Genomic DNA, 27,851 nt, shown 5'->3' on the forward strand with positions numbered 1-27,851 from the left:
GTGAAATAAAGTTCTAGCTTTTGTCTAAATCAAACATTACTGTGTAAGGAAGTTAATCTGATTCAGTCACAATGAAAATCAGACAGGTATCTCTAAACAGATCGTAAAAATTGTAGAAGAATCCATTTTGAAATATGAACTACTTTAGTCGTTTTTACATATTTTAATATAAAATGGCATGTGAAAAGAAAAAAATCACAGTACTATGAAGTTCTTATAGTGGAAGCTTGAAAGTCTTCTGTTTGTGAAGATCTACTGAAATGGATGTTGCTGACTTGTTTCACCAAAGACTTCTTCAAGAATCCTTTAGTACTTCGTAGGGTTGGTGTAGCAGCAAGCTGTGCTTAGTCATACCGAAAGACTGCTGGAATAAGTTCAATGAAAAACAAGTTGCTGTATTTCTGTGACAATCAATACTTCACAATGTAGAGAGTTTTTTGGGAAAGTCTTGTGTCCTAATTCAGTACTTTGAAATCACAAATCTGATTTATTTATCAAAGGACATGAACAGAAAACAGTATTTAACTGTCCCTGGGAAATTATTTGTGCATCCACATCCACATAATTTGAATTAGGTTTAAGTTGGTCTGGGATCTGCATATTTTTCGTGGTGATGCTACGTTGAATGAAATGTGGACTTTAACACACCTGAACTGGTCTTGATGCCGTTGACCAACCCTTTCCCGGGGTTCAGGAGCTCACTCCTCGAGCCTTGCGTCTCAGACATTTTGATCAGTCTGGAGCTTCTGTCTGTGTCCTTTCTCCTGAGGGAGGCGGAACGAGGTGAGCCGGAGTCCTTGGACTTCACCGGAGTAGAAGACCTCTTCCTGGCATCACCCTTACGAGCAGGAGAGGCTGACTTTGGTTTGCCCTTCCTGAGGCCTTTCTTCTTCAGAAGTTTCTCTGTGCCGCTGTGGTCGTTGAGAAGAGCCTCTGGGTCCACCATGCAGACGTCTGGATGGGGCGCGTGGGGCAGGGGGTCTTTCATAGGGGCCGGGAGTGGATCGTGGGGTTTCTGAGACGAGCGTGGTGAAGATCCATGGTGGCTGCTCCCAACTCCAGAGGCAGATTTGTCCACTGGCAGATGCTCTGCGTCTTCGTCAGAGTCCAGATTTCCCTCAGCAGTTATAGATGGACACTCCTCTGTTTCCGGAGGGACGTCGGAGTCTGACTGTGAAGGTATTGACTCACTGACAGACGTAGGAGGTGTCTCTTCCCCGGCTAATGTGACAGCCAGACCAGAGGACATTGCTCCCGTCACCTGGTGTATACCCTGTCCAGCTTCACCATGGTGACTCTGAGCGTGATGGCGCCTGTGCTTGTGCAACCTCCTTTTCACTGAGTGTTGCTCGTGCTCGTCCTCGTCTCCTTCCTGGGAACGGTCGCTGTGTCTGTCCTCCTCACTCTCGTCGCTGGAGAGGTGGTGAAGGCTGGGGTTGATGAAGGATGGGGAAAGCTCACCCTTGCGGTGTTTATACTCGCAGGACGAGTAGTCCTCAGGGTAGGCAGAAGAAGTTGCTCCAGTGTTCAGATCAGAGGGACGACCAGTCTTTACATCTGCTTTGCTTGGTGTTTCTGCATGGTAAGACGCTGCTGAGATGGACATTAACGTAGTATGAGAAGTGGCCCCCCATTCCTTAGTTTCCTCATCTGCTAGTTCGTCTCCATTATCGTAGTTTGGTGGAGGGGTACCTGGATAATCCTCAGGCCTCTGCAAAAGCTCCCAGTCTGACAAGCTGCTCTTTCTCCTTACTTCTAACCTCACTGATGGCTTCTCAAAGAAGCTTTTGTCTTCCCATGTTTCTCCCTCTGCTTGTTTCCCAGTTTCTATTTTTGCGCTCACCTTAGGGTCAGCTGTTTCTTTCTTATCTTCTATACTTCCGTCTTTACAAGTCTTTTCATCCAGTTTCCTCTCTTCTGTCTTCTGTTTGGTGCCTATGTCCCTAATTGTTTCTGTCTTCTCATCTTTTCCACTCATTTCTTTTTCCTCTATATGGACATCTTCCTTCATTTGTTCAATAGCTTCTTTTGTCTTCTCCTTTAAATCTGTTGTGGCACATGAGGTTTGAGTGGCTCCAATGTCACTTGGTGGCGTTATTGAGGCTGCATGTTGAGTTGTTTCTGTTGTCACGGCAGGTTTAGACTCGGTACTGGTAGAGGTGATGGCGACAGTCCTTTCCTCCATGATCTGAACTGTACTCTCTGCTGAATACGTTTCAGTCTTTGAGAAGAAAGCCTCCTTTGGGTCAGACACTTGGATTTTTTGACATTCAATGTGGCACAGCAGGGTACTGTCCTCCAGTTCAAGTGTTTCAGGCTCCTTACTCTTGGACCCCTGGTCAGAGGAGTCAGCCCTTTGGAGAGGAGAGACATCAAAGTGAGTTTCTGATGTAGATGGACTGTCTGGGACAGCTACTGGTTTTATGTTTGGTTGAGAAGTTGCAGGGATGGAGGTTGCTATCTCAGTACTCTGCTTTATATCAGCGTTTTGCTCTTGAGCCTCAGGCTTCTTGGGAGTGGCAGATGAGTCCATAGATGACGGCTTGGACATTTCCCCTGCAGGCTTTGTCATCACCTCCAGGTATTCGTCCCTCTTGAAACCTCCAAAACATGACCCTGTAGACGCCGCTTTAAATGGAAGTTCCTCCTTGGCCAAAGGTACCTCAGAAGTTGGTTGAGGTAAAATTGCAGCTTTCTCCCTCAAGTCCCGGCTGAAAAGTGTAGACGTTGAGGCAGAAGACGAGTAACTGTATGACGCAGAGGAGTATGTTGAAGAGTTTATTAGGGTGGTGTAGGAGATATCTGATGAAGTAGTTTCATGTTCTGTCATGATGTCTGTGCTCTGAAGATTTCGACTTTGGCTGAAATATCTGACGTCACTTGACTCAGACCGTCCAGAGGCATCTGGGAGGCCAGAGGTTTCTTCCTCTTCCACATTCTGCCCAACTTGACTGTCCTCAGAAACACCTTCAGATTTGCTCAACCCACTATCAGATAGCGGAGGACTAGATGCAGGTTTGGACATTTCCTCAGAATGATCAGATGTCAAAGAGCAGCTCATCAGTGTTCTTGTAGATGTTGCTTCTGTTGTTTCTTTTGTCGCAAACTGAGACTGAGGATGTAAAATGTTGGTGTCATCTTTCTTCAGTGCTTCAGTTGAAACATGATCTGTAGGTGGCGACCTTGTTGCCGGTTCAGATAAATATTCAACTTTGTGTTCCATTTCTGTTTCATCAGAAGGTTTTTGAGTGTCTTCTGGTGTGATGCGGCCTTCATTCGTTTTAGGCGTTGAGTCTAAATCTCGACTCTGTGTCTCAGGTTTTGAAGCTGTTGTAATTGTGCTCTCCTGTTTGTCACCTCCATCTGTTTTGCCCATGTCTATGACTTGTGAAGCTGAGCCATCATCAGGAGTTGTTTTACGGGCTGACTGCTCTTTGAGGAAACCTGATTCAGACAACTGGGACATTTTATTTGAGTCCTCTGTCTCCTCCAACTTAGTGCTGTCATCAGAACCGCGTCGGCACATTTCTTTTTCTGACTGCTCCCTGGCTCCCTTTTCCACATCTATATCACTCGACATGTCCTCTTCGTCCTCCTCTTCGTCTTCCTCTTCGTCATCGTCCACACTGAAATCCTCTCCCTCTACCAGCAGCCTTTTGTCCACGAGGATCTCTTTTCCCTCTGGAAAATGCAAAGACTTACAAGGAACAGAGCTTCTAAGTTGACTGAAATCAGATGCCAGGACATTATCATCTATATCAAGTCCCACACATGTGGCTCCAGCGCCACTCCTTGAATCAGTTGGAGGGTCTTGGCTCACTGGAGATGACCTGCGTTGAGGTAAAATGTCTTTTTCTGCAGGTGAATGCCGGCCAGATGGAGAGCCATCTTCCTCCTTAGGACGATCAGAACTTCCCTCTTTATATTTGAACGACTCAGCATACTTTTCCTTCTGTTCTTCTGTCTTCTCCTTCTCTGTGACTTCTCCAAATGTTCCACCGGTCGCCCCGAGGTCCGAGTGACCCCTTGGAGCTGAACCAGTTTCTTCTCTTAATGAGGCGGCTGCAGGCTGAATGTCAGCGATGTCACCATCTTGTGTTGGTTGCCTCTGAGAAGTTGAAGCACCTCCTTCCATCATTTCTTCTTTCTCTTTCTCTGATTTTTCAGGCTTGTCTTCTTTGGGAGTGAATGAGTATGACTCGGCAGCTTGGGATGTTTTGTTGTCTTGCATGTTTGTGGAGAAATAGCTCTTGTCGACGCAAGGTGAATCTGCTCTTTCTTCTCTCTGGCTCTCTTCCTCTTGGCCTTTCTCTCTGTCTTGGTCTCTGGGGGAGGCACTTCGGCTGTGGTGGCTGCTCTTCTCGCTCTCTGTGAGGGACACGGGGCTGTAGTCGACTCTGCTGAAGGACAGCGGTTCTTCTTTGTACTGATCATCTAATAGAAACATGGCTCCTCCACTTTCTGTCTGGCTCGCTCTTCGGTTATCATCAATGCACATATCAGACGTGGTATCAAAGCCTAGAGAAATCTCAGTATCTTCTCTTCTCTCTGGATCTTGGCCTTTAGGGACGGGCTTTTCATCTGGATCATACTTGGATGCACCAAAAGTTTCTGTCTCATCTCCGAGGCTTTCGCTTATAATCTCTGTTTTTAAGCTCATTTTTTCACTTGAAACTATTTTTGCACTGCTAGTGGGGTCTCCAGCATCTTCAGATTCTTTATCAATCATGAAATATGAACAGGGTTGTGAGAGTCCTGGAGAGACCACCTCCCTTTCTCCTTCCATCTCCCTTTCTGCTTCTTTTGCTTGCTTCTCTTCTGGCCTGGTCTTTTCCGAGCCACATATACCTGAGCTCAGCTCGGACGACATGTGTTTCTCTTGTTGGAGAGCTTCCTCCACACTGGACTGGCTTTCTGTGCTGGAAAGTATGCTGCTCCTTGGTTGGCTGTCGGTACTAGATAATGTTGACAACATGGGCTTTGTCTCAGTGGCTGCTGATGCCGGTGCTGCTTTGACGACGGCACTACTGCAAACTGCTTCCTCCTCCTTTGATGTTACGATATCGAAAGTCGACTCCGGCTTGGCAAGCGGAGCAGCTGTGGCTTCTGTTTTCACGACATCTTTGTCAACTTCAGGCGAAAGTCTGCTTTCTTCTTTCCCAGAGTCTTTGATGTCCTCATCCAAAGACGGTTCCTGCATCGTCAGAGTGGGTATGATCACTGCGGGATGCTGAGATGCAGGGGGCTGAGTTTGGTCTCTTGTCTGGGGAGTCTGTGTCAGAGTCACGCACACAGAGGAAATATCATGGTCAGATTTTCTTGACTCTACTGACAAAGGTCGGGAACCTGCTCCTCCCATGCAGATATCCTCCTCTTCTTCATCCTCTCTGTCTTCATCTGATGACTGAACCGCAAATGCAGGTTTGTAATCTGACTTGGGAGTCAACGTTGCTTCTCCTGATATTTCCTGTGAAGGTTGTTTGATGCCTTTGTCCTGGTCTTTCTCCTGCACTTCCTCTTTCTCCCATTTTTCCTCTTTAGTTTGATCTGCTTCAGTGTAGTCGGGCTTTGCTTTCTCTGTGATGTCATCTACTTTCATGCAAACTGCATCCTTTTCTGGAACCATCTTCACATCTTCAGCTGGTTTTGTCTTTTCTTCTTTGATGTCCTCAGTCTCATAAGTGTAATCCTTCTCTTGCTCTTTCTCCATTTTCTGTTCTTTGCTCAGTTCGGCAACATGCGCATCGTCTTTTTCTCTCTCCATCCTCTCTTCTGAACTAATAACCTTCAGTTCTTTCTCTTGTTCTTGTGGCTCCCCCTGGATGTCTCGGGAAGACATACCAAGGTCATCTTTCAGCACAAATCCCTGTTGTGTTCCTTCTGACAAAGTTTCCGTTCCTGGATGGATTCCAGACAGTTTATCAGAACCTTCTTCAAGTGCATGTTCCTCCCCAACACTTGTTTCTTTTTTAACATCCATCTTGGATTCTGACAGAATAGGATCCGTATCTTTCTCCTCTGCGATGCTAGTTGTTGGAATGTGCATCTCCTTGATGACCTGACTCTCCTGCTTCATTTCACTTTTTTCTTCTTTAAGAGCTTCAACCTTTGGCGACTCCTTGTCTTCTGTGTCAGAGAGTGGTTCAGTGGTGTCCATCATTTGTTCTGACATGAGTTTTTGGTCAGTAACGTTCTCCTGGGGTTGTTTCCCAGAAACATCTCCTTTATCTTCCTCCACCTTTCCATCCCTAGAAATTTCAGCAGCTTCCTGTTGCCTCTCCTTTTTATCAAAAACACATTCAATAACATCGGCCTTTTCATCCTCTTTCTTAACCTTAACTACTTCAATGTCAGGTTCTTCTATCGTTGCCTTCTTTGTCTCCTCTTTGTCAAGTTTTAAATCTGATGCATCGTCCTTGGTTTCAACCTTCTTCTGCTCCTCTGTGGGAGGAAAAGCACCTGCTATTTCTTTAGTTTCCTGCTCTTTTATGTCAGAAATTGTGTCCTTAGCTGCATCTTTGTCCTCCTTGGAGTGCAGGACATCTACACCATGATCGGGAGCCGTCACTTGTTCTTCTTTGGACAGTTTGATGGGCATTGCCTCCTCTTTTTCTGCTATTGTCTCTCTTGCTCCCTCTGCTGTTCCACAAAGATCTTGGCTGTCTTCTTTGTCTTGTTCATCTTGTATCGTGGGAGCAGCCTCATTACCAACATCCTTTGGAGTTGCTTCATCTTTGACTGTTTTGACATCTGGTACATGCTCCCTTATTACTGCATCATCTTCTGCTATTGGAGGTGCTTTGACAGCAGATGTGACGTCTTCATGCTCTTCTGTGATTGGTCGTTCAGGTGGAAGCATCTCTTTTGCTTCTTTGCTTGTGGTTGTGGTGGAGGATTCAGTATCTTTCTCTATGGTTTCAGGCACTTCTCCCATTTTGGTAACTTTGACTGCATCTTCAGTGTCTTTACTTTCTTTGTGCTCTCTTTTTTCTTCAGTTGTTGGCTTACCAACAGGAGATTCCCTACTTGGTACCTTTTCCTTTCCCTCAGACGTACTGGACTGAACAGCCAAAGTATCTTCTATCTTCATGGCCTGCTTATTGTCTTCTCCTACTGTAGGTTTAAATAGGGATGCATCATCTTTGAGCGTAGTTAGATCCTTATTTTCTTCCTGGCAAGGCTTAGTGCACAGAATATTTTCCTCCTTTGAGATTTTCTCCTCCTGTTCAGTTACTGACCTGTCTGCAGAGATCTCTTGACTCACTGTTATGACTTTCTCTACTTTGGTGTGGCTGAAAGTCAAGATTGCATCTGTACTAATTTCTTGCTCATCATCTTCTTTCCTGGTAAAAGGGGCTTCGTGTGCATCGCTAATTTCTTCATCTTTTTTCGTCTCCTCTTCTCCTTGATGTGTAAGGGGCTTAATGGGTGACACATCTTGTTTTCCCACTTCTTTTTCCTCCTTCTGCTCTTCCTTTAGTTTGATGTCTGAGTCTTTCTCCTTTTTCTTCTCTTCTTTTGACGACTCAGAAAACAGCACATCATCTGCCTTTCCCTCCCCCTGGCTCTCTTCCTTAACGTCACTGATATCTGATGGCTGAACCTTTTCAACATCTTTTTCATGGGTCTTAATATGAAAAGTATCCATCTCTTTCTTCTCATTATCTTTTAAAATCTCTGCATCAGAAATATCATCCTTTTCCGCCTCCATTTCCTTTAAGTCACCACCAGTTTTGAGGTCCAGTTTATGCTGTTGTATTTCATCTTTCTCTGTCTGTTCATCTTTGACTTGTTTTACCTCAGAAGGCACAGCTTCTTTCTGTACTTGCTCATTGATTTTGGTCTTATCATCTTTTTCTGTCTCTTTGTGATCATATTTAATGGCTTCATCAACAGCTCCCAGATCCTTTGCTCCTTCTTTAGCAGGTGTGGTGTCATAAATATCCTCCTTTACGGATATTTTATCTGCCTTCTCAGTCATGATGGACGTCACAGTTGAAACTGATTCCTGAATGACAGATTTCTGATTTTCTTCTTCCCTGGGTTCTTTACGACCTGGGACCTCATCAGTATCTTTTTCATGTGTGACACTGGTGACTTTAACAGCACTTTTATTGTCATCATCATCATCATAACTGTCGTCATCATCTTTTTTATTATGATCTAAGGAACTACTCTTCTCTGGGAATTTGCTTGACCCAGGCACTTTAGGTTCCGTCTCTCTGGTTCGGCTGAAAGGATCCTCTTTGTCAGATGATGGGAGGGAATCCTCTCTGCCCCCAACAGGTAGTTCAGTTTCTGTTAAAGACGATGCAACTGCAGACGTTAATTCTGCATGTTTTCCTTCTTCTTTTGGCACAGACGCAATGTCTTTTTCTGCCTCTTTTATCACTGCAGCCTCTTCAATGTCCCGTTCAAACAATTTATCCTCGGATCTTCCAGACATTTCTTCAAACTGGCCTACTTTCTGTTTGTCTACATCTTTCTGCTTTTCACTTTCCTGGTCATCCTTCGTTTTGGTTTGGCTGTCCTTTGTGGTGACTTCTTTGGGAAGTGCCTCCTCCTTAAGCAACTCAGAATCCAGGAAAACTGTTGTCTTGGTTTCTACTGGAGACTGATGGATTGGAGAATGAGCAGCACTCGAGGGCCCAGACTGTGGAGGAGAAGCCATTTTCACAGTGATGTCATCTGGACTGAAGCAGCGCTCTTCGCTCTCTGACGTCACTGAGTCAGATCCAAAGGGTCTTGTAGGCACAACAGAGGAAATGTCTTTAGGAGCGACAGCATCAATGTTTTCCTCCTCCACTGGCAGATGGTCTGGTTTGACGTCATGGTGAGTCTTTTCTGGAGATCCAGAAACGTCCTCGTTGTCTGTTTTTCTGCTCTGCAGTATTTGAGATGCAGCATAACCCTCTTGAAGTCTTTCAAGAGAAATATCAACGTTAGGCGTTTGGTCTTCTTCTTCCTCTTCGTCTTCTTCCTCCTCCTCCTCTTCTGTCTTGACAGGAGCTTCAGTTACCGTCTTGTCCTCTGCAACAGGCAGCTGTAAATCATTAGACGGAGACTTGGACAGTTTGTCCTCTTCTAAGGAAGGTGGTGACAGACTTCCTGCGGAGGGTGGCTGCTCTTTGCCTTGGCATGTGCTTACTGCCGTTGAAGAAGGAGCCGGGGTCTTGAGCAGTTCCTCAGCAGGTGGTGCAGCAACAGATGCCACTGACTGATCGTCCGCAATAGACGTAGGAAAAGAGGACATTTTGTCATATTCTGTGATGGACGTTGCAGAGGACACATGCTCCTCCTCTGCCAGGGGAGCAGTGATGATGTTGGTGAAAACAGAGACTTGCTCCTGCACACCTGGAACGAAACCTTTCTCTACCATGGCAGCCGCCTGCATCTCTCGCATTCCATGAATGTCTACAAAGGAACCTGTCTGATCTGGAACAGAGATGTCGTAGACACCAACATCGTACTGGAGGTGAGGGATTCTCTCCTCCGCCTCCTCATGGATTTCCTCGTCAGAGATGGTCTGCTCTGTCTCAGAATAGCCGGGGATCATCTCGTCCTGGATGTAGAAGACGGGTTCAGCTCCAGCGGCTCCTTCCAGGGCCACCGCAGGGGGAATCTCACCTGCTTTGTTTTCGGCTTCATCTTCAGGCTTGACTTTGATCTCTTCATCTGCTATCACATCTAAGTCCTCTACCTCTTCCAGTTCAGGTTTCTCCAGCCCCTCCTCTTCTTCCTCCTCCACCTCTGCTTCTTTTTCCTCCTCTTCTTTTCTGGATGGAGTCGTTTGGAAGTCCTGTGCTGTCAAAGCTTTGTTGGACAAATATTCTGATTTCTCCATTTCTTCCGTCTCATGTTTCCTGTCAAGTCCATCGTCCTTTGCCTCTGTCCACTTTGATTCATCTTCATCCACACCTATTCCCATGTCCTCCTCCTCTTCTTCTTCCAGGGCTTTCTTTTCTGCAGCGAGGGACTCTTCCTCCACCTCTTCCTCATCCTGAGATGCAGCTCCCTCATCCTCGAATGTTTGCGCTTCTTCGAGTTCTTCCTCTTGAGCGGACTCTTTGTCTTTCCCTTCAGCTTTAGCTGCTGCATCTGGAGCTGACGCTGCCGTTTCAGGAGACTTTGGTTTCTGTGGGATTTCTGAAACTGCATCTGGCTCTTTGGCCGTCTCATGGGTTGGACTTTCTGCTATTGGCTCAGGGGAAACCTTATCACTCACAGGGAGCTCTGCTGATACGGCTTTTCCTTCATCTTTTTTCAGTTCTTCGAAATCCTTACTGAGGTCTTCAGGTGTGGATACAGCTGTTGTACCACCAACAGGAGCTTGTTTCTCGGTGGGTTCGGGTTTAACAACCACAGGCTTCACTTCGTCTGCTTTGGGCTCAGCAGGTTCAGCCTTTGTGGTTTTGCTTTTCATTGTCTTGGTTTTACTTGACGCTTTCGCTTTATGTAAGGTCTTTCTGACTTCGGGTGTGAGAGGTTTCAGGTCAGGTTTGGTGATTTTTCTCAGCTCAGGTTTGGATGCATCCTTCTTCTTGTCCTCTTTGGACTTGGTCTCTTTCTTGTCATCTTTTTTGGCAGAATCATCTTTCTTTATTTTCTTGATCTCTTTCTTCTCCTTGTCTTTCTTCTCATCCATCTTTGATGCCCTTTCCTTCGAATGCTTCTTCAGAGTTTTCTCTTTCAGTTTTTTCTTTTCTGGCACGTCAGTTTTAGATTTTAGTGTTTTGGCTGGCTTCTTTTCCTCCCTTTTCTCTACAGTGTTTTCCTTTACAGAGTCACTTTTTGCTTCTGTTGCGTTTGACACATCGTCCTGCCCATCAGCTTCTTTCTTAGAGGTCTTTGCTGTGGTTTTAGGAGAGGATTTGAGACTTTCTTTGCTATCCGTTCTTTGTTTTAACTTTGTTTGCTTAATAACCGATGGAGGAGCTCCTGAAGCAATGTCCTTTTGCGTGGCGACAGGATACCTCAAGTAGTCGAGATGTTTTAGTTTTTCCAGCCCCTCTAAGATCTTGTTTTGTGGTGCATTCCCAGGGAACAGCACTCTGATGATCTTTTCTGTAGGGTTGGCAGGTAGCCACACAACTAAGGCTGTAACTGATGTCAGGTAGGGCACAGATATTTCTCCTTCCTTTCCACTAGGCAGCACAATCCCAGTTTTGGCCTTGCTATTGCCAGCCCACTTCTGCATTAAAAATTGCATCTCTTTGCTATCTTTTACTGGGTTAAGAATATACATATCTAGCCTCCCAACTCCCATCTTATGAAAAAGTGTAATGGGCTCGATGGTGTTGCTGACCACTCGATACAGAGGCTCTGGCTTGACTCCTAGTTTACTAAGGTACTGCAGAGTAAGCGAGGCCTCTTCGATGCTGCGTTTCACTTTGAGATTGGACTCTGGTAAACGGAGCTTCTCCGGCACGTTGAAGAAGACGACACCAAGCTCTGGAGAAATCAGGTTTTTCATCCAGTCATTGTAGTTTGTGGAGCCTTGTGACTGCTCCTCCTCCTGCTCTGCGATCTTCCTCTGAAGAAGCCCGTTGATACCCGGGAGGTTGTCGGCGCCGATGTGTGTGAGCAGAATCGAGTCGATGCGGTCCAGGTGACGGACCAGTTTCCAGAAGCAGGATTTCCTCTCGGAGCCTCCGTCCACAAGGATGTTGAAGCCGTTCACGGCGAAGAGCGCCGAGTCTCCCCGTCCTCCCGGAAAGATATAGCAACATGGCTTCGACAGTTTCAGGAAGCCTCCGGAGGTGGGAGGCTCCAGCAGGTCGAAAGGCGAGGGGACGTCTACGGTTTCAGAGACATACTCTGTGAACTCTGTGACACCCTCCATCTTGGGGAGAACAAGCTCTGGGTTCAGCTTGTAGTCCAGGAACTCCCGCAGGGTCTGCTGCTGTCCCACAGAGCTCCAGCCCACCTCCCCACGGCAGGACACAGTGAGTGTTGCCTGCTGCTTGGGGGCTGCTGTTCCCAGCAATTCACTGACCTGCAGAAAAGACACCAGAGCAAATCGTAGTCAGTGTTGGCATACATTAACACGGAAAATTACTGACAGACTGCTGCATCCTAAGTGCACAAAGGAACGTTACCGCAGGTCTTTCCTCCCAGCAGCTGTTGGACTCTATAACCATCACTCCTCCCATATTAACCATCACTCCTCCCATATTTACACATGCTGGCGTTTTCACCTACTCTGTTTTTACCTAGTTTGTAAAAAAACATTTTTGCTGTTATTGCACAGCTGTTTTTCTGCACTGATATGCTGCATTCTAAATAGACTTTCTTTGTAAATGTTAAAAACAAATGCACCTTATATACAGTTAAATAAAAAAAAAGTGATCTGACGCACTTGCACATCTCTTGAATTGTGAGTCTGATATGTCTATTCCTAATAATGTTTAAGACTGTAACAGTTTTCCTGTTACAGTCTTAAACATGGTGGGAGTACCAATCTTAAAATTTTTACACAGATTCCTTTTTAAAGGATTTAGGTCTGGACTTGGAGTGAGTCTTTTTATTGCATGAGCATACTGTAACATAAACCATTCCATTGTCATGTCATCCCAAATATTGTGGTGTTGCCACCACCTCGCTGCGCGAGGATGGTGTGTTCAGGGTAATGTGCGGTAGAATTTATTCTGCTGTAATACGACAATGTGAATGCTTTCACATATGACCAAATATATTTCAGTCTGCCAAAGGTTCAGAAAAGAACCTTTCATTTGTGTTCTAACTGGTATCCAGAGTTTTCTTTTTCATTCCGGGTCACCTGTCCTGGTCATATTGCAAAAATCAAATCTTTAATTTCAGGTAGATTGTGTTCAGTCTGCTGATAGTTGGTGCTGAATGAATCTGTCCTTGTGTTGGTGTGGGACATAAAGTCTCACCATCCAGACAGAACAATGATAAGTTTGGCTTCTGTTGAGTTTGTTTGCTCCTTTTCTCCGTTCAGCCAGTGTCCATCTATTAAAGGTGGTGGTGTCACCATGGCAACGCAGAGGAGCAACAGGTCGCTCCTTATGTAGCTTCAATGATTTGCCCCCATCAAGAAGAACTTCCCCATAGCATTATGCTGCCACTGCTGTATTTCAATGTTGAGGGCATGTGAAATACAGTAGTGGCAAGATCATCAATACAAAGTAGGGCTAATCTCTTGACTGTATTGGATTAACCGATTATTGATTGAAAATCAAAAGATTTCTTTTTCTTTTTTTTTTTTTAGAGAGAATTTGAACCAGGTAAAACTTAAACTGTGCCACTTGAGTAGGTTTGGGCATAATGTATTGACAAAGTTCTTTGTATATATGTATATATTTTTTATACAGTTTTGACTTAATTACTGCCCTGAATATGTTCTTTCAGCAACTGGCCTTTAAAAAAAAAAAGACTGAAAATGATTAATTGATCACTAAATTAGTTGAGGATTATTTCAATAATTGTTTCGGCATGATTAACCCGATTAATCATTGCAGCCCTGTTAGCGTGGAGTTGCTATTACTTTCTAAAAGTTGTACAACTTTGAGTTGCCCCATTGCATAAAATCTCCGCCGCAGTCATAAAAATGGTGCAAACGCTGCGACAGAGACTCACTGCAGGATCAGCAAAGATCTGTGAAAAGGTCTGATGGGTGAAAACTCCGGTCTGGAGAAGAAGGCCACCGTGATCCGAGCTCTGGCCGCTCAAGACCAGCAGCTTGTGTCCTGCAGAATCTGTCACGAGAGACTGGATCTGAGGCAAGGAGAAGGAAATGGAGGGAAAGCGACGGGGAGGACAGTTAAAGAAGAAGCTGCGCAATAACCCTGTCAGGATTAATGAGATCTAGCAGAAGTGTCAAGAAAATTAGGAGAGCTTGGTGTTGTTCTAAAACTGCTCCGTCGTCAGGAAGAGTCCACCTCACCTCTGATACAACGGTGTCATCCGACGGGTTCACAAGCACCACGATCTCTAGGACATCACTTTTGTGGTGCAGAGTCCGCTCTCCTGTAAGATGAGGACCAAAACATGGTGTTATTGTTTCAGGGTGATGGACCGAAAGCAGCACAGGCCTGATGACGAACAATCTGACTGGCAGGTTGCCAGACCTTAGCCTGTGTGGTGTGTAGACTTCCTGTTTGAGCAAAGCCAGCCCTGAGTGTGAGGAAGATTTAATATACTGGCACCTCCATCTTATGTGGGGCAATCCCTATAAGGAGGCAATCAACCCACTTGTGCCTCAGTGCTAGAAAAGAAGCAGGAAAGAGGTCACTGGTTGGTTACCCCAAACCAGAAAGACATTTCCACACTTTGCATCCAGCTAAACTGCGTATAGTTAGAGATACAACTATAAGCAGTTTTATCTCTAACTATAGGAGAGATAGTTAGCAATATCTCTAACTATGTCCTTAGTATGGACTTAATACTCTGTCATAAAATGTGACTGACAAGAGGAAAAGACAGTGGAAACAAATATAACAGTGATTTAAAACAATTCAATAATGTTCCACATACTGTATCAAAAAATAAGTTTGTGCATCAAAGTCTGAAACTTAAATTACCAGCATTAAGCTAATTAGCTGCCTGGCTTTTTCTTAACCCTCCTGTGGTCTTAGCATGATGCTAGGGAGAAGCACAGCAAATCTCACGGTGGTGAAGCGGGTGAGTGTCCCATCAGACCATCAGTTTCAGAAACAACACGCACGAAAAAAACCTTCTAAAAGTGAGTTTCAGTGCCAGCTCTTCACCGCAACAGGGTGAAAAGCTGGCAGGGTCCAATGGACCTGTCTCTTAAGACTGCAGGATGGGTAAATAAAAAAGTATGAAAACATTTTTCAAAATTGATACAGTGGGCAAGACATCTGTTAGAATTATGTTTTGTTATCATTCTTACATTTGTAGTTTTACTAGTTTGTTTTTCTTTTTTAGATTTAGTATTCACATCCCTGAGAAAAGGAACTTGTTAGACTTTGGAGCTGCAGCCACTTCTTATCTTGGGATACTCCTTAAAACGGCCTGTGTGTAGATCTTCCTTTGTCCTTCCCCCACATTCCTTTCCTGCTTTGCTTTGTAATTAAAGACCAGTTCTGATGCAGAGTCAGGACGCATGACAGACACCTTGAAGAAGTGGTTTGCTGTGTTTTCTCCTTTTGCAAAAGACTTGCTTGAAAACTCAAACGTCTGTGGTTCTCTTTTAAAATACCTATCAACATCCTTCTATGGTGACCAAGTGGATGTTAATGTGATATCCAGCATGCAAGCAGGAAAAATGTACAATTTAAACGTATTTTAAAATAGATTTTTTTTTGCATTTTGCATTGATTTGGAGTTCCCAGGACTAGCAATTGTGATTCTTTATAGAATCATTTTTTCTGTACCTCTCTATATATTGCTGTTTTAAAAACTTCAACCCTTTATGGCTAAAAGAGTTGAGATGAAGTAACCTTTTTAACTCTCCTTAGCTTTAGCACAATCTGCATATTAAGGAGGTCTAGTGAGAAGAAGAGCTCATTGATGAGAGTCGGCACTTTCCTTGAGTTGGCAGCTCTAGAGTTTGTCTGAAATGTCTATTCTCAGCACCGATGTTGAAAGCATGTTGTATATCATTTCATCAGATCAGGCATTTCCAAAGAGCTATGGCTAATGATGACAGCCTGAGAAAATAAAAAGTCAGTCTTTTGACAAAAAATGAGGACTATCAGCAGTTTGGGGCTCACTGAACCTTTTCAGAATGTTCAGGCTCACTGATTTGGACAACAAAGACTAGAAAACCTGAAGAAAAAGTTCATCTGTACGCGTCCCAGTCATGTGAGGATCAATTCATTTTACCCCAGTGACAGAATGGCCCTCTGACACCCTGACGTGTTTCTCTCAGGTGAACAGGGGCCCCTGACACAAAATGAAATTGGAGCCCCCACGCAGCTGCTGTCACAATTTTTTTGAGTCTATGCGACGCATCAAAAGTGACACAATTTTAAAGGCTTGCAACTGCCTTGCTTTCTTTGGTCCAAAACTAATACTAGCACAACATTTGCTGCTCATTAATTTTACATCCAACAGTTTGCATAAAGTATGCAAGTAGGTTGCTTACATTTTTTCTATTGGTTTTAGATTACTCATAGGTCTCTCCTCACCACCAACAGTCATACATGAAGCAATCAAGACTTCTCAAATATGCAGTGTAGTTGCATTTTACCAATTCACCAATTCATGACTTTAGTAAAAAGCTATGTTTTCTCCATATTTGTTAAAGCTGTCACCATATTGTGACAGTTTGTTATGAGACAGATAATCTGTGAAAACGATCATTCTCCTCCACCTGCTGCCTGAAACTATCACTGGCTAAAGTAATGCAACGTTCCGACCAAAACAACCAATCAGAACCAGGAGGAGGGTCTTAGCGCTGTCAATCAACTTCATTTACTCACTGCTAAACAGAACAATACAGTTTTTACTGCTGAAAACAATCTTTGAAAATACGATATGATTAATTTTGTAATTGTCAGGGCTCCACTTGTTTTTTTTTTTATTTCTATGAAGAAAAAAATAAAAATAAATAAATTGTGGCGCGCCACCTGTTGGTCAGGAGCCCTTACAATGGTCATAACTTTCCCTCTACGGTGCCCCTGCCTGAGGGAGAAGAGACAGCATTAGCTCCTGCTGGGTGGTACGAGAGGATACGACGGCAACAATGGCGCTCTGTCTGAAACACTGCCGGAGGGGACTGACTGTCGGCATCACTGCCGGCTCTCACATCAGATTCATATTCACTTCCACTTAAAATGAATGCGGCAATTCATTTTCTGTGCAGCTGAATAGCGACTGAGGAATTCAAAAGGTGTCTGGGAATGTTGATTACCAGACGGGGCAAAATGGCTGCGTTTTGAACTAAAATGATTTTAAAAATAAAAATAAAAAAATTATTATTTTTTTTTAAGTTAAGTTAAACGATAACGGTTCAATATTTTAAGGTCATTTTTAAAAACTTTTTTTCCTTTAAGAATAATTGTTTTAGATAGTAGCCTAATCCGCCATGTCTTAGAAGCTTCAGCTTTCTGAACGAATTTCTGAATAACAGGGTAGTGATGGTAACCGGGGCTGAAATGATTAATCATTACTGAATTAGTTAACGATTAATCGCTAACTGGAGGATATAGTCTAAAAAAAGGGCTATTTGCTTAAAGAACAACTTATTCGTAGCAGTAATTAAGTCAAAACTGTACAAAATATCCCTCTTCTGGACAGCTTGGTCTGTAATTGCGATAACTTTGGTGATTCCAGGATACAATCTGCCCCTCTTCTGTCGGCGGCTGTGAGCTGAGCCTCTTCGGCGTCTTTCCTGACGTCGCCCTGAGCTGCGCTCGCATCCCGGCCGAGCCCAGAGGAAGAAGGTCGCTCGTCAGACGGAGCTGGGTGTTTTGTGCTCATTTTGGCTCTTCCTCAGCTGACCCGTTTGATATAAATACCCACGTCTGAACTCCCAAAACGAGAACGCTTGGTTTAAAAAAAAAGGAGAAAAAAACGAAGCTGAAACAGAACGCTGGCTGAAGGATGCCCGGCCGCTGCGCTGCTCCAGATAACGCGCTCCAAAACGAGAGCAGCGGGGAGCACGGTTCAAGGAATTTAAAGACCTCAGGTTAAAGAAACTCATCCAGATGCTAAATCTAGAGTCACCAGAGTACTACCATGTAGGGCAGAGTTGAGATGTTCATCGAGGTTTGACTCACTGAGACACAAAGTACCCCAAAAAACGGATGATGTGGCAAATTCCATATTAAAATGCAAAACCATAATAACAGGAAGGTTGTTTTAAAACGTGAAACAACGGCGGTTCAACAATGCATCTCATTTTGCGAAAGTGACACCAATGTCTGCACAAGGTCAGAACCTGCACGGCTGCTTTAATGTTAGCGTTGGAGTTGCACAATCAGGAATATCGGAAAGGTTACATGTTGCAGCTAAAATAATGACTCGTTCAATTTGCTGATAAACGCGTTTTGCAGAGGTCAGGAGCAAAAGATTTATTCAAATGCTCTCAGCTGCCTGCCAGTAAATGCATTTTCAGGATACAATGACTTTCCGTTGCAGGAGGAGAACAGAATGAAGATGTCTGCCATCAACAAAACTTTTTGCCTGACAGAAAAGTTCAGTGAGAAAAAAAAAATATTGTAAAGATTCCATTTTAGATACTTGAATTTAAGTCCTTTTAAGGATGTACAAACACCCTCTAAATATCACCTCTAGCAATGAAATCATTTTTTTATCAGGTATAAAATGGAAGATAAGAAATATATGGAAAAATGTTCCTCAAGGTTAAATCGCATAAAAGTGAAGTTAAGTTAACCAATCTGTGGGTCAATGGAGGTGAACTGATGGCCTTTTACACCAATAGAGGTTGACTTGGGGCTGACATGAAAAACTTATTATCCTGTTACTAAACTCATTTGCCTAATGTGAGCTCATTCCTCTGCTAGGATGGTATTGTGCGCGCTTGGAGATAAAACTGGGTGAAGTGGCTCGGAAAATTAAAGGCGCTAATGCAGACATGAACGTCTCCATTTTCATTTCGGCGTCCCGTTCCTAGAGGACGGCGAGTCGAATCTAAACGTCCGGCTGGTTGTTTTCTTCTTGTTTTTCTCGTCCAGAAGTGCTGAGCGAGGAGCACTCACAGGACAGTAATTAGTGGTACAGAAATGTTTCTAGATGTTTCTCATACGCACACATCACTTTCACACGTCTCACATCCCGGGTCTGCTGCAGCTGCTCAGCTGAAACCATAAACACCACATCCGTCCGCCGTGATCGGCTCTCATCTGATTATTGTCTATTTATCTCCTGCGCAAGTAACAAAAGCGGCCAGATTCTCGAGGCTGCGGCTGATTCACAACAGCTGCAGGAAGCCGACGCTCCTGACGCTAATCCTGGTCCTGTGATTTAAAACGCTAAGCTGCTAAGCCAGCTAAAGCTCTGCTATGTCAGTAACGGCTAGCAGTCGGCCTCTCCAGGAAAATAAAAGATAATAGCATACTGAGAACCTGCTGAGTCGGTGCGCTCGTTGGTAGCGTCAACAAGTTAATGAGTTCAGTTGAGTGATGGTTGGTTTGGGGTGAAGTAGTCCTCCTGGAGATCACCATCTGATTAATTAATTTAATCAAAATGATGTAAAAATAACAAGATGTCACAAAAGTCACACAAACATTAAAGAGAAATGTGCAATTTTTTCACTTTCCTTCTTCAATTTACACATGTTTCTGATTTCAGCCTATTACTATTTCCCCCCAAAGTGAGTTAGGTATGGGGTGGGTTCCTGTGGCCCACCTGACAGCACTGGCTTTGGGAAGCTAACCTCCTTCGCAAATAAACACCGTCTCTTTAAGAAGCTCCTGCTCTTTCTGAAACTCCGCCTTCAGGCAGTCATCACAACGTGGCTCCTCTGTTAACTCTTTAGCAACGTTTTTATCAGAGTTTCACTGGGAAATAGCTCCTATAATGAGATCAGCAGATGCTCAGTTCCACCATTGTTTGCTGATTGCTGATGGCTAGTCTAAAGGAGCTGAGTGCGGCAGTGGCCGTTTACTCTGAACCTGCGATCTATTTTTATTCGCCCCTACTGTATGTCCACTGATGAGCACTTAGTAAACTTTCTGTGGGGTTCTATTCAAACCTTAAGACTTATTTTTGCCTTTGCTTTTAGTTGCTATAGCGACATGTGCTTCACTGATCTCCAAAGATAACCGGGATGGATATTACATATACCTGGTTTCATTTCATTTTCTACATTTACATTAGATATTACATATCACATATATGTGTTATTTGGAGGATTTGATGGCTGTCATGATAAATTCCTCTACTTGCATGTGGATGTATATAATTACATTTTAACAATATACTTGGCCGCCATAATGATCATTTTTTTGTAACTTTCCAGGCGCACACAAAAATCACAATTAATGGAAGACACACCAGAAATCTACTCAACTTCTGACTAAATCCTTTAAAAAAGATGAACATTGTCAAACAGTGAGCAGATTTAGATAACTGTTCCTTTACGTGAAATGACGAAGCCGGACTCTGTCAAAGCCCCACGTCGTTATCTCTATGTGAGCCACTGCCTCATAAATCAGGACAGGAGTCTCAGCCTAAACACTGTCAAGCACTTCACTAACTTTTACCATCATCGGTGGAGAAATTTCCCCCTGGCTGAACAAAAGACTCATTATCATTACCAGAACAGAAAGAAAACGAGGGAGGCGAGGAACAGACGGGAGAGCAAGAACCGCCGTCGAATGAGTGGTTTGCTATTTCAGGGAGTTTATCGTTATCGGAGGATGGAGAAAAAAAAATCAGACTTTTCTCAGTTTCGGGGGGGACTGAACATCCCCACCTTTCTCTGAGTGCGGGCCCCTTTCTCCTTTAAGAGCTGCATGTTTGTCCCTCAGTGTCTGTTGCTGCTGACGCCAAACATCCACACACAGCCACAGCTTCACCCTCACGTCTTTACATTCATCATGTACCAAAGCTCAGCAGAATAATGTCATTGTTTTGCAGTAATTCTAGACTTTCCTTTATTCTTCACAATAAAGGAAGGTAACGATTATCCTGGCCTTTCAAAATAAATCTTAAGTATGAGTTTCCATATGAAAGCCATGACATGTTGTAGTTTAGATTATTCAGATGCAAATTTAAAGTAAAAGTTTTGCCTTTTGAACTAAAGCGTAAATGCACTCTCCAAAATAAAAGCCCCAAAATGTCAAAGCAGGTGCTGCGCAATTAATAAAACTGAAACAGTGACAGAAAATTATGCTGGCCCTTAAAAATAAAAACCCACAAATACTGTCTAAAATCTGCCTTACTATTTGATAAAAATGTAATTATATGAAAAAAACCTTTATTATTCCATTTCTAGTTTCTGCATGAATAATCAGCTAAGAATGCTTTTTGTAAGTATTTTACATTTTCCATGTAAATACATGGAAACGTATTTCCATGTATTTACATGTTTTAACAGAACACACATGTATATGTATGTTTTGTGTTCATATTTTTTTAAAAAAAAGCTGAAATAGTTATGAAAGATGGTTGTCAGCCTTTCAGATTAACGTTTATGAGTTAATCATCAAAATAAAAGCCTATTTTTTGAAAAATTCATTATATTAGTGCAATTTTATCTTTGTTATGTGGACCTGCACCAGGTGTGATTACAATAGCCCCAACATAACTGTGATGCATGCTTTGCAAAGTAAAAGTAGCTTTTTATGGTTTGTTCCATGTTCCTGATGGCCTAAACATGTAAAGTGAATACAGGCTCCACAGCTCATGTTTTATTTATTGTACCCACCAGGTTAAAGAAACCATGACTTCATGAATTCCTCTGGTTTCATTTTAAGCTTCGAAGGAAGAGTAAATAATTTGAGCCACAGCGAGAGAAAACACACAGACCGACGTGAAAGAAAGAAGAAGCATGGAGATGCAGAAAGGGAGCTGGTAAAAAGAGGAGAGGTGGGTAGAATGGGAATATTGGCAAAGTGTCCGGGTCTCTTAGAGTCTGGGCCGCCGCATGCCAAGAATGACATCACCCCCAGTACCTCGCAATGTCTGTCCTCACAGACCGAAGGCCCAAAGAACGACTGCGGAGGGAGAAATGACACAACTCAACTTCTTCTGCCAAACAAACCATCAAATCAAACGCGTCGAATCTTTGTTTAACTCTTGGGGATTCTTGCCTGTCCAAAATGGACGTCTTGATGGAACATCTTTAAAACCTGCCGCATCGTTTCAAGATCGCCACCATTTTGGTTCAACGGGGACAAGAGCGCCACTTTTTGCTTTCAACTCTCATTACTCCAAAACTAATAATGTGTGAAAATCAAAGTTACTATTAATTTTTTAATTTTCAAGGCTGAAACACAAACATTAAAAATATGCTACTTTAGAGGTTTTTTTTTTTTTAATTACATATTGTCGATTTTTTACCTTGTTTTTTTTTTTTGGGGACAAAAATGGGGTAAAAACATAAAGACTAATAAAACATGAAAAACTGGACATTTCTGGATAGGTCTGAAGCTGATGAATAGATTCAATGTGAAAACATTTTTATAACAGTCTGAAAAGATGAACCATTTTGGTCAGTTTTCAGAATCCCCACAGAACTATATATATATATATATATATATATATATATATATATATATATAATATATATATATTATGAAAATTACATTTCCAACATTTCTCTTAAAGGGACAGTATCGTGAGCTTCACATCCTGTTATGTTGCTATCTTCTCATCAAAAACAAACCTGGAGTGTTGCTTCATGCACCTGGTTGGACCTAGCCCCGCCTTCTAGGAAAAAGCTCCTCCTTATTGGAGAAACTTCTGCCTCATAAAGCAGCCCTCCTGCTCTTGGCTCCTTTAGACTAGCCAGAAGCAATTAGCAAACACCTGGTGAGCCTGAGCACCAGCTGGGCTCATTACAGGAGCTCCTTCTCAGTGAAACACTGGTAAGAACGTTGTTAAAGGTCAACAATAGGTGGAGGTTAAGGTGGAGTTTCACAAAGAAAATACGTTTCTTAAGGCGACAGAGCCCCAATTTCAAGGCACTGAATTACAATGTCAAATCTCTTTTTAGTAATATTTGATATATACAGAATTTTCACAAGAACTGAAGTTAATATAGGTATTTGATAGTACAATAAAACAGGACTATTTGCCTGAAACATGTAATCCTGCCCCTTTTAATATTCTTTTCAGTGGAGCAAATTCCAAACAGCATTTCTTCCCATATTTGGACCGTCTGCTGTAATATTGTTCTAACCATGATGCAATACACAAGCAGGCAGGCCGGTTAAAAGGACAGTTCTCAAATTCATGAGGCAGAGTTGTTGTAAACTGGCTGTCAAAAACACATCGACCAACAGAAGGGCCTCATTCATCACCGCGACAGACACAAGGCGGGGTCTAAGGGTCGACCGCATCCAGGCGAAGGAGAGGACGGGCCTGAATAATACCTGAGTGACCACACACCACACACACACACACACGCACGCACGCACGCACACACGCGCACGCACACACACACCCACACACACACACCCACACACACAAACACGCAAGGACAGCATATTCTCTCCTTCAGTGTTGGGAGACCTAAAAACGGTGGATGGATTCTTTAAGAGAGAGAAAGAGAGAGAGAATAAGTGGAAACATGGAGAAGCTACCCTTTAAAATCCAGAGGCTTATAAACCGGCAGGATGTTAATTTCTCCTTCGGTTCTAGTCGGCTGCGGCTCCTGTGGGAAACGTATTGGCGTTCGGTGATTTATTTCCAGCTTTAGGTGGCGTTCAGGGTGCAACTTTATGTTCCTGGCTTGGTTTGCTTGGTAATAACTTACTCTAAAAGCAGGCAGAGAGGCTGGCTGATCAACTCTGACACAAAGCAAAGCCGTAGCTCACCCTCTGACCAGCTGAACGTGCTGCAGCGAAGCACGCTGGAGCCAAAGGCCAAACGCCTCTAGATACACAAATGTGTCATAAATAATAAAAAGAACAAAACACAAGTAATTTTCAGACAGACCTTTCCGCTGTTTTTATTGCATATAAATAATTATATGCAATCCTAGCTCAGACAACAGAGAATTACAACATCTCTTACTGTATAAACTGATGACTAAACTTCACATCTGCATCATATGATGACAGTGCCGAAGAGTAGATTACTGCAATACTGCATATTTTGGAATCAATGCGATACCAAGTAAATACAGAGTCTGTATCGCCTTTACCGATACTGATACGTCTTGGTATGTCATCAAATTTTTTCACCAATAAGCATTTTGTGGGTTTTTTTTTGTTTCCTTTGAATTACTCTGCTTAAACCTTCAAAGTCTCTATGTATCTACAAAATACTTTAATAACATAACATAATTTTGTGAATTTTTCCTAAATAAAGTGCAGATTATTTAAGTTCTGGTCAGAACAGAATACAACATTTCAAGATCTGATACCACAGTATCAATGTTGGCACGCCAGTATTGATCCAATACCTGCTTAGTATTGGTATTATCAATATTTTGGAATGATCAGTCCACCTCTACTTTACAGTAACACAGTAAGAGTGTCCACAGCATCAGTGAGTGGACTGCAGCCGTGAATGTTTCAGTATGGAGTTGACACGTACAAAATAATTACATTTTTATACTTTTTTTTAAAAAATGTGTTTGTTCTGATCAACTTGTCAATGATTATATTCTATGAGATGGGGATAGATTGTCAACACTCAATACCGCAGCTTCTAGTTAAAGTAACGAAGCACCGACGCAAAACATAAGCTGTGATGTCTGCGGATTTACATCAGGTTGTCATTTCAACCCTGAAAAGCAGCCGTGCAAACAAAGGCATTCGGTTCCAACGAGAATTCTGATTATAAATTACTTCCAGATTCCCAGACCAGCTGCACTGCTTACGCTGCACAACAAGCAGCGCAGGCCGCGCTACAGCCGTTTACTGATTACAATTGTCACCCACGCTCATTACCGCACGTGTTTTCTTAACGCAGCGTGCTGGAATGTCAACGGTGACAATGTGAAAACATAAAAAAAACGAAATAAATGCGTTGGGATCGGCCCGTCCCTTTGGGACTGGGTGTGTCGGGGACGCTGGACATCGCTGTCAGCATACAGCAGGGACTGGGAGCTTTGGGAATAACTCCTGATGAAGAGATCAATATTAGCTGCCGCTCTGCACCATCTGAAGGGAGCAGCGGCAGACATCGAGGCATCGCCTCGGCTCAATATGGCCGCACTCAGCACAAACCGGCTGTGTGACTGCGCTCTCTGTGGGCTCGGTGTTTTAATCTGTTCCCTGTCAGACAATCTTTCTGCACAGAATTATAGTTTGTCGTTTATTGTTGTCACTGTTTTGTGTGTAAAAATGAATCTGGATGGTTGACTTTTGAGAGAAGGGGTAGACTTTTTCTTCAAACGGTATGTTCATTTTAAGCCAGTAAATGAAAGGAATAAATAAAACTTTGACTTGGGTTTTGCATTTCACAGTGTCTCAAATTTTGGGGGGACAACATGGAAGCAGTGCACCTCGCAGTCTTGGGGAAAACAAATATTTTCTCCAACCGTCTCCGAATGTTGAATCACAGGAGGCTGCAGAGGGCACACCTGGGCCTTCCGCAAAGATGAAGCCGTCTCTCCACTGTCAGGAAGACGGAGAGGGAACATCTGCGGAGACGGAGGGCTTGTCATGCAGAACGGAGCGGAGACAGGAACCGCACAGGCTGTGACAGAGCTGCTTCACCACCTCGTGGCTGGACGTTTTCCTCTGAAAAACACCGAGTGATCTCAGTTTAGAGCAGGTGGGGTGAGGAGCAGTTAATGAAGCAGCCCTGCCCCACGTGAATTCAGACACTGTGTGGATTTTATTTGTATTTTTCCTGCATGTGCGTGTCTTTTCTCCCTCTCTGTGTCTGGAGAAAGGCAGGAGAACAAACAGGGAGGCGCAGAAACACTGCAAAGACAGCTCACTGCTGCATTCTGCGAGCCAGAACCGCCTCTCTCCGCTCTCCATTGTTGTCGACCAATCCCAGGACTGCTGGCTCCGGCAGCCGCTCGCTCTGTGCCCTTCCTGCGTACCGCTGGGCTTTCAGACAAACTCAACTAACATAGTAGAAGACATAGTTTTAATTCTAAGGCAGAACTCTCCAGATGTAATGGTCTGTTTCTTGCTTCGACAAATTTGAGGCTCCCGTTGTTTTAACTATGACAGCTTTTACTTTATCTTGGAATAGTAAGGCATTGTTTATGGTAACTAATTTGTATGCTAAACGTGTAATTTCACACCTCATAGTTCGTAGACTGAGGAACAAAGTTGCGACATTTGTTACATTTTCAGCTGCTGTGGTTCTTTTTCAAATAGTTTCCCCAACCGTGCACTGCATGCGTCACCTTTTGAAAAACCTCCTCGCCTGTGGTGGCGCTGCACCAAGAGCCTCTGAAGGAATCCACACATTGACATCTGAAGAAGACATGAGCGCAAATTCCTCCGCAAAATGGAAACAAAAGTGGTGTAGCATCAGATTTTAGCTGCTGTAGGATTTCTCTTTTGTCTTTGGCAAAAGACTGGCAGCCGTTTGTCCCGCTAACGTTAGCCAGAATTTACCCAGAATGCCCTGCTCCACAGTCCACTTACTACTGTTGGAACGGTCTCTGGTCCGCTTGGCGTTCACATGCGCATTCAAACTGCATCTGACTTCATGTAAAAAAAAAAATCCGTACCTTGGTTTGTGTAAGGTGAGTTTTTTACAATTTAGTTATGAAACCTTTGAGTGATTAATGCAGCTTCCATTAACCCATCACTTGCTGACAGCTCAGCTGAATATTGAATCTGGTCCTATCTGCTAATATACTTTAGGCTTGACTGGAAGGAAACATCAGCAGCTCAGAAGACGGAAATACTCCACTAGAGCCCACAGTCCAAATAAAGGTGAAATGGCTGAGATTAGTGTTTTTTCCACCCCAGGCTGCATCAGAAGCAGCCCAGCTCCACAACACATTAAAAATATATAAGAGATTTGTAGATACAATGCTACTCAGAGAACATGATCAATCAAAGAGAGTCTGTTTTTTTTTATCTTAAACATTAAGACAGCTGTTCAGATAGTTGCGATATTTTTCTTCTCGCATTGATCAGAGTTCACTCTCTCTGTGACTAAATTCAATCAACAATGACTGTGAGAGGCAGACAAAGGGCTGCCAGTCATGATAGTAACACGGCTCACACACAGCTTTACCTTTCGGCTAAGAGAAACCGCAAGAACGCAAATATCTTTCTTACGTTTTAAGACCTTGGAAGCCAACATATAGATAATTTAGGAGTAGACTGACGTGTTACCGCAAAGAAATGATGGCAATCTCAAAAACAACACATGTCTAAAAATGTGAAAGCATCTACATGAAGACATCTCCTTATTTTAAAATTGGGTCAGCGTTGACTGGACCGGCCAGCCAAGCCTAATTTTTTTTTGTGTTCGTATGATTGTAGTCTACAGTTTTAGCTTAAGCTAAAATAAAATAAAATAAAATGAAATAAAAATAAATGAATAACATTTTTACATCCTTTCCTGGGCTAAGTATATACAAAAACCAGCACGAAAGATTCGTTCTAAAGGATTTTCCTCAAACTTTAGACGCAAGTTAAAAGTTTGTGAAAGAAAGAGGAGCTTTCCAACCATTTTTAGCCGCAAATGTTAGGGCAGAAGCATTATTCAGAGGTATTTCTACAAACAGAAAAAGCTGAAGGATGTTAAAACAAAAAAACCAGCCTCAGGCTGGAGAGCCGGAGACAAAGCTGAATCCTGCGACAGCCGCAATGAGACAACTTACAGACATCATAGGAGTAGCCCTACAATAGCGTCACGCTGACTTTTGTAAAAAAAAAAAAAAACAATTAAAAAGAAGCTTTTTTTTTTTTTTACAAAACAAAACTACTGTGTTTCTATTAATTGCGCTTAGGTTCAATGAGGATATTAACACTTTCACCAAGTGTCGTCTCCTGCTTTGCTAAATAGGAAAGGCTTGTTTTTTTCTGTGTGCTGAATTGCCTACTTCTAACAGCTTTTTCCCCTCATCATTACAAAATAATGCAACTCTATCAATTTTTTTTAGTAATCTTCAATTCTTCATGAGCTAAAACCAGGTGCCTCCAAAAAGTAAACAACCAGCCAGCTAATGGGAACATAAAATATGACTTAGGGCTGGACAATTACCATAACCTTTAACCTCACCATGAAAAGCTAAATGCTGTGATAACAGTTATTTATCCTGTGCTTACAAGTAACAATGTTTGCGAACAGCCAAAGTGAAA

At 43.1% G+C, this 27,851-nt stretch overlaps 1 protein-coding gene across 2 annotated transcripts in view; it reads right to left on the reverse strand.

The window, feature by feature from the left end:
- Window positions 1–27,851, reverse strand: part of map1ab (microtubule-associated protein 1Ab) — a 66,119-nt gene that overhangs the window by 5,662 nt on the left and 32,606 nt on the right. Inside the window, exons 3-5 of one of the 2 annotated variants that reach the window (XM_055035740.1) lie at window positions 13,907–13,989; window positions 13,600–13,737; window positions 649–11,995 (exon numbers count right to left, since the gene is read on the reverse strand). In XM_055035740.1, the coding sequence (XP_054891715.1) occupies window positions 649–11,995; window positions 13,600–13,737; window positions 13,907–13,989 (11,568 nt within the window). Of the gene's footprint in view, window positions 1–648; window positions 11,996–12,098; window positions 12,133–13,599; window positions 13,738–13,906; window positions 13,990–27,851 lie in introns of those variants that run through there. The other variant, XM_055035821.1, reaches the window with a different exon arrangement.

Source organism: Poeciliopsis prolifica, unplaced genomic scaffold, assembly GCF_027474105.1.
Source record: "Poeciliopsis prolifica strain line A6 unplaced genomic scaffold, Auburn_PproV2 SCAFFOLD001, whole genome shotgun sequence".
NCBI classification, from domain to species: domain Eukaryota; kingdom Metazoa; phylum Chordata; class Actinopteri; order Cyprinodontiformes; family Poeciliidae; genus Poeciliopsis; species Poeciliopsis prolifica.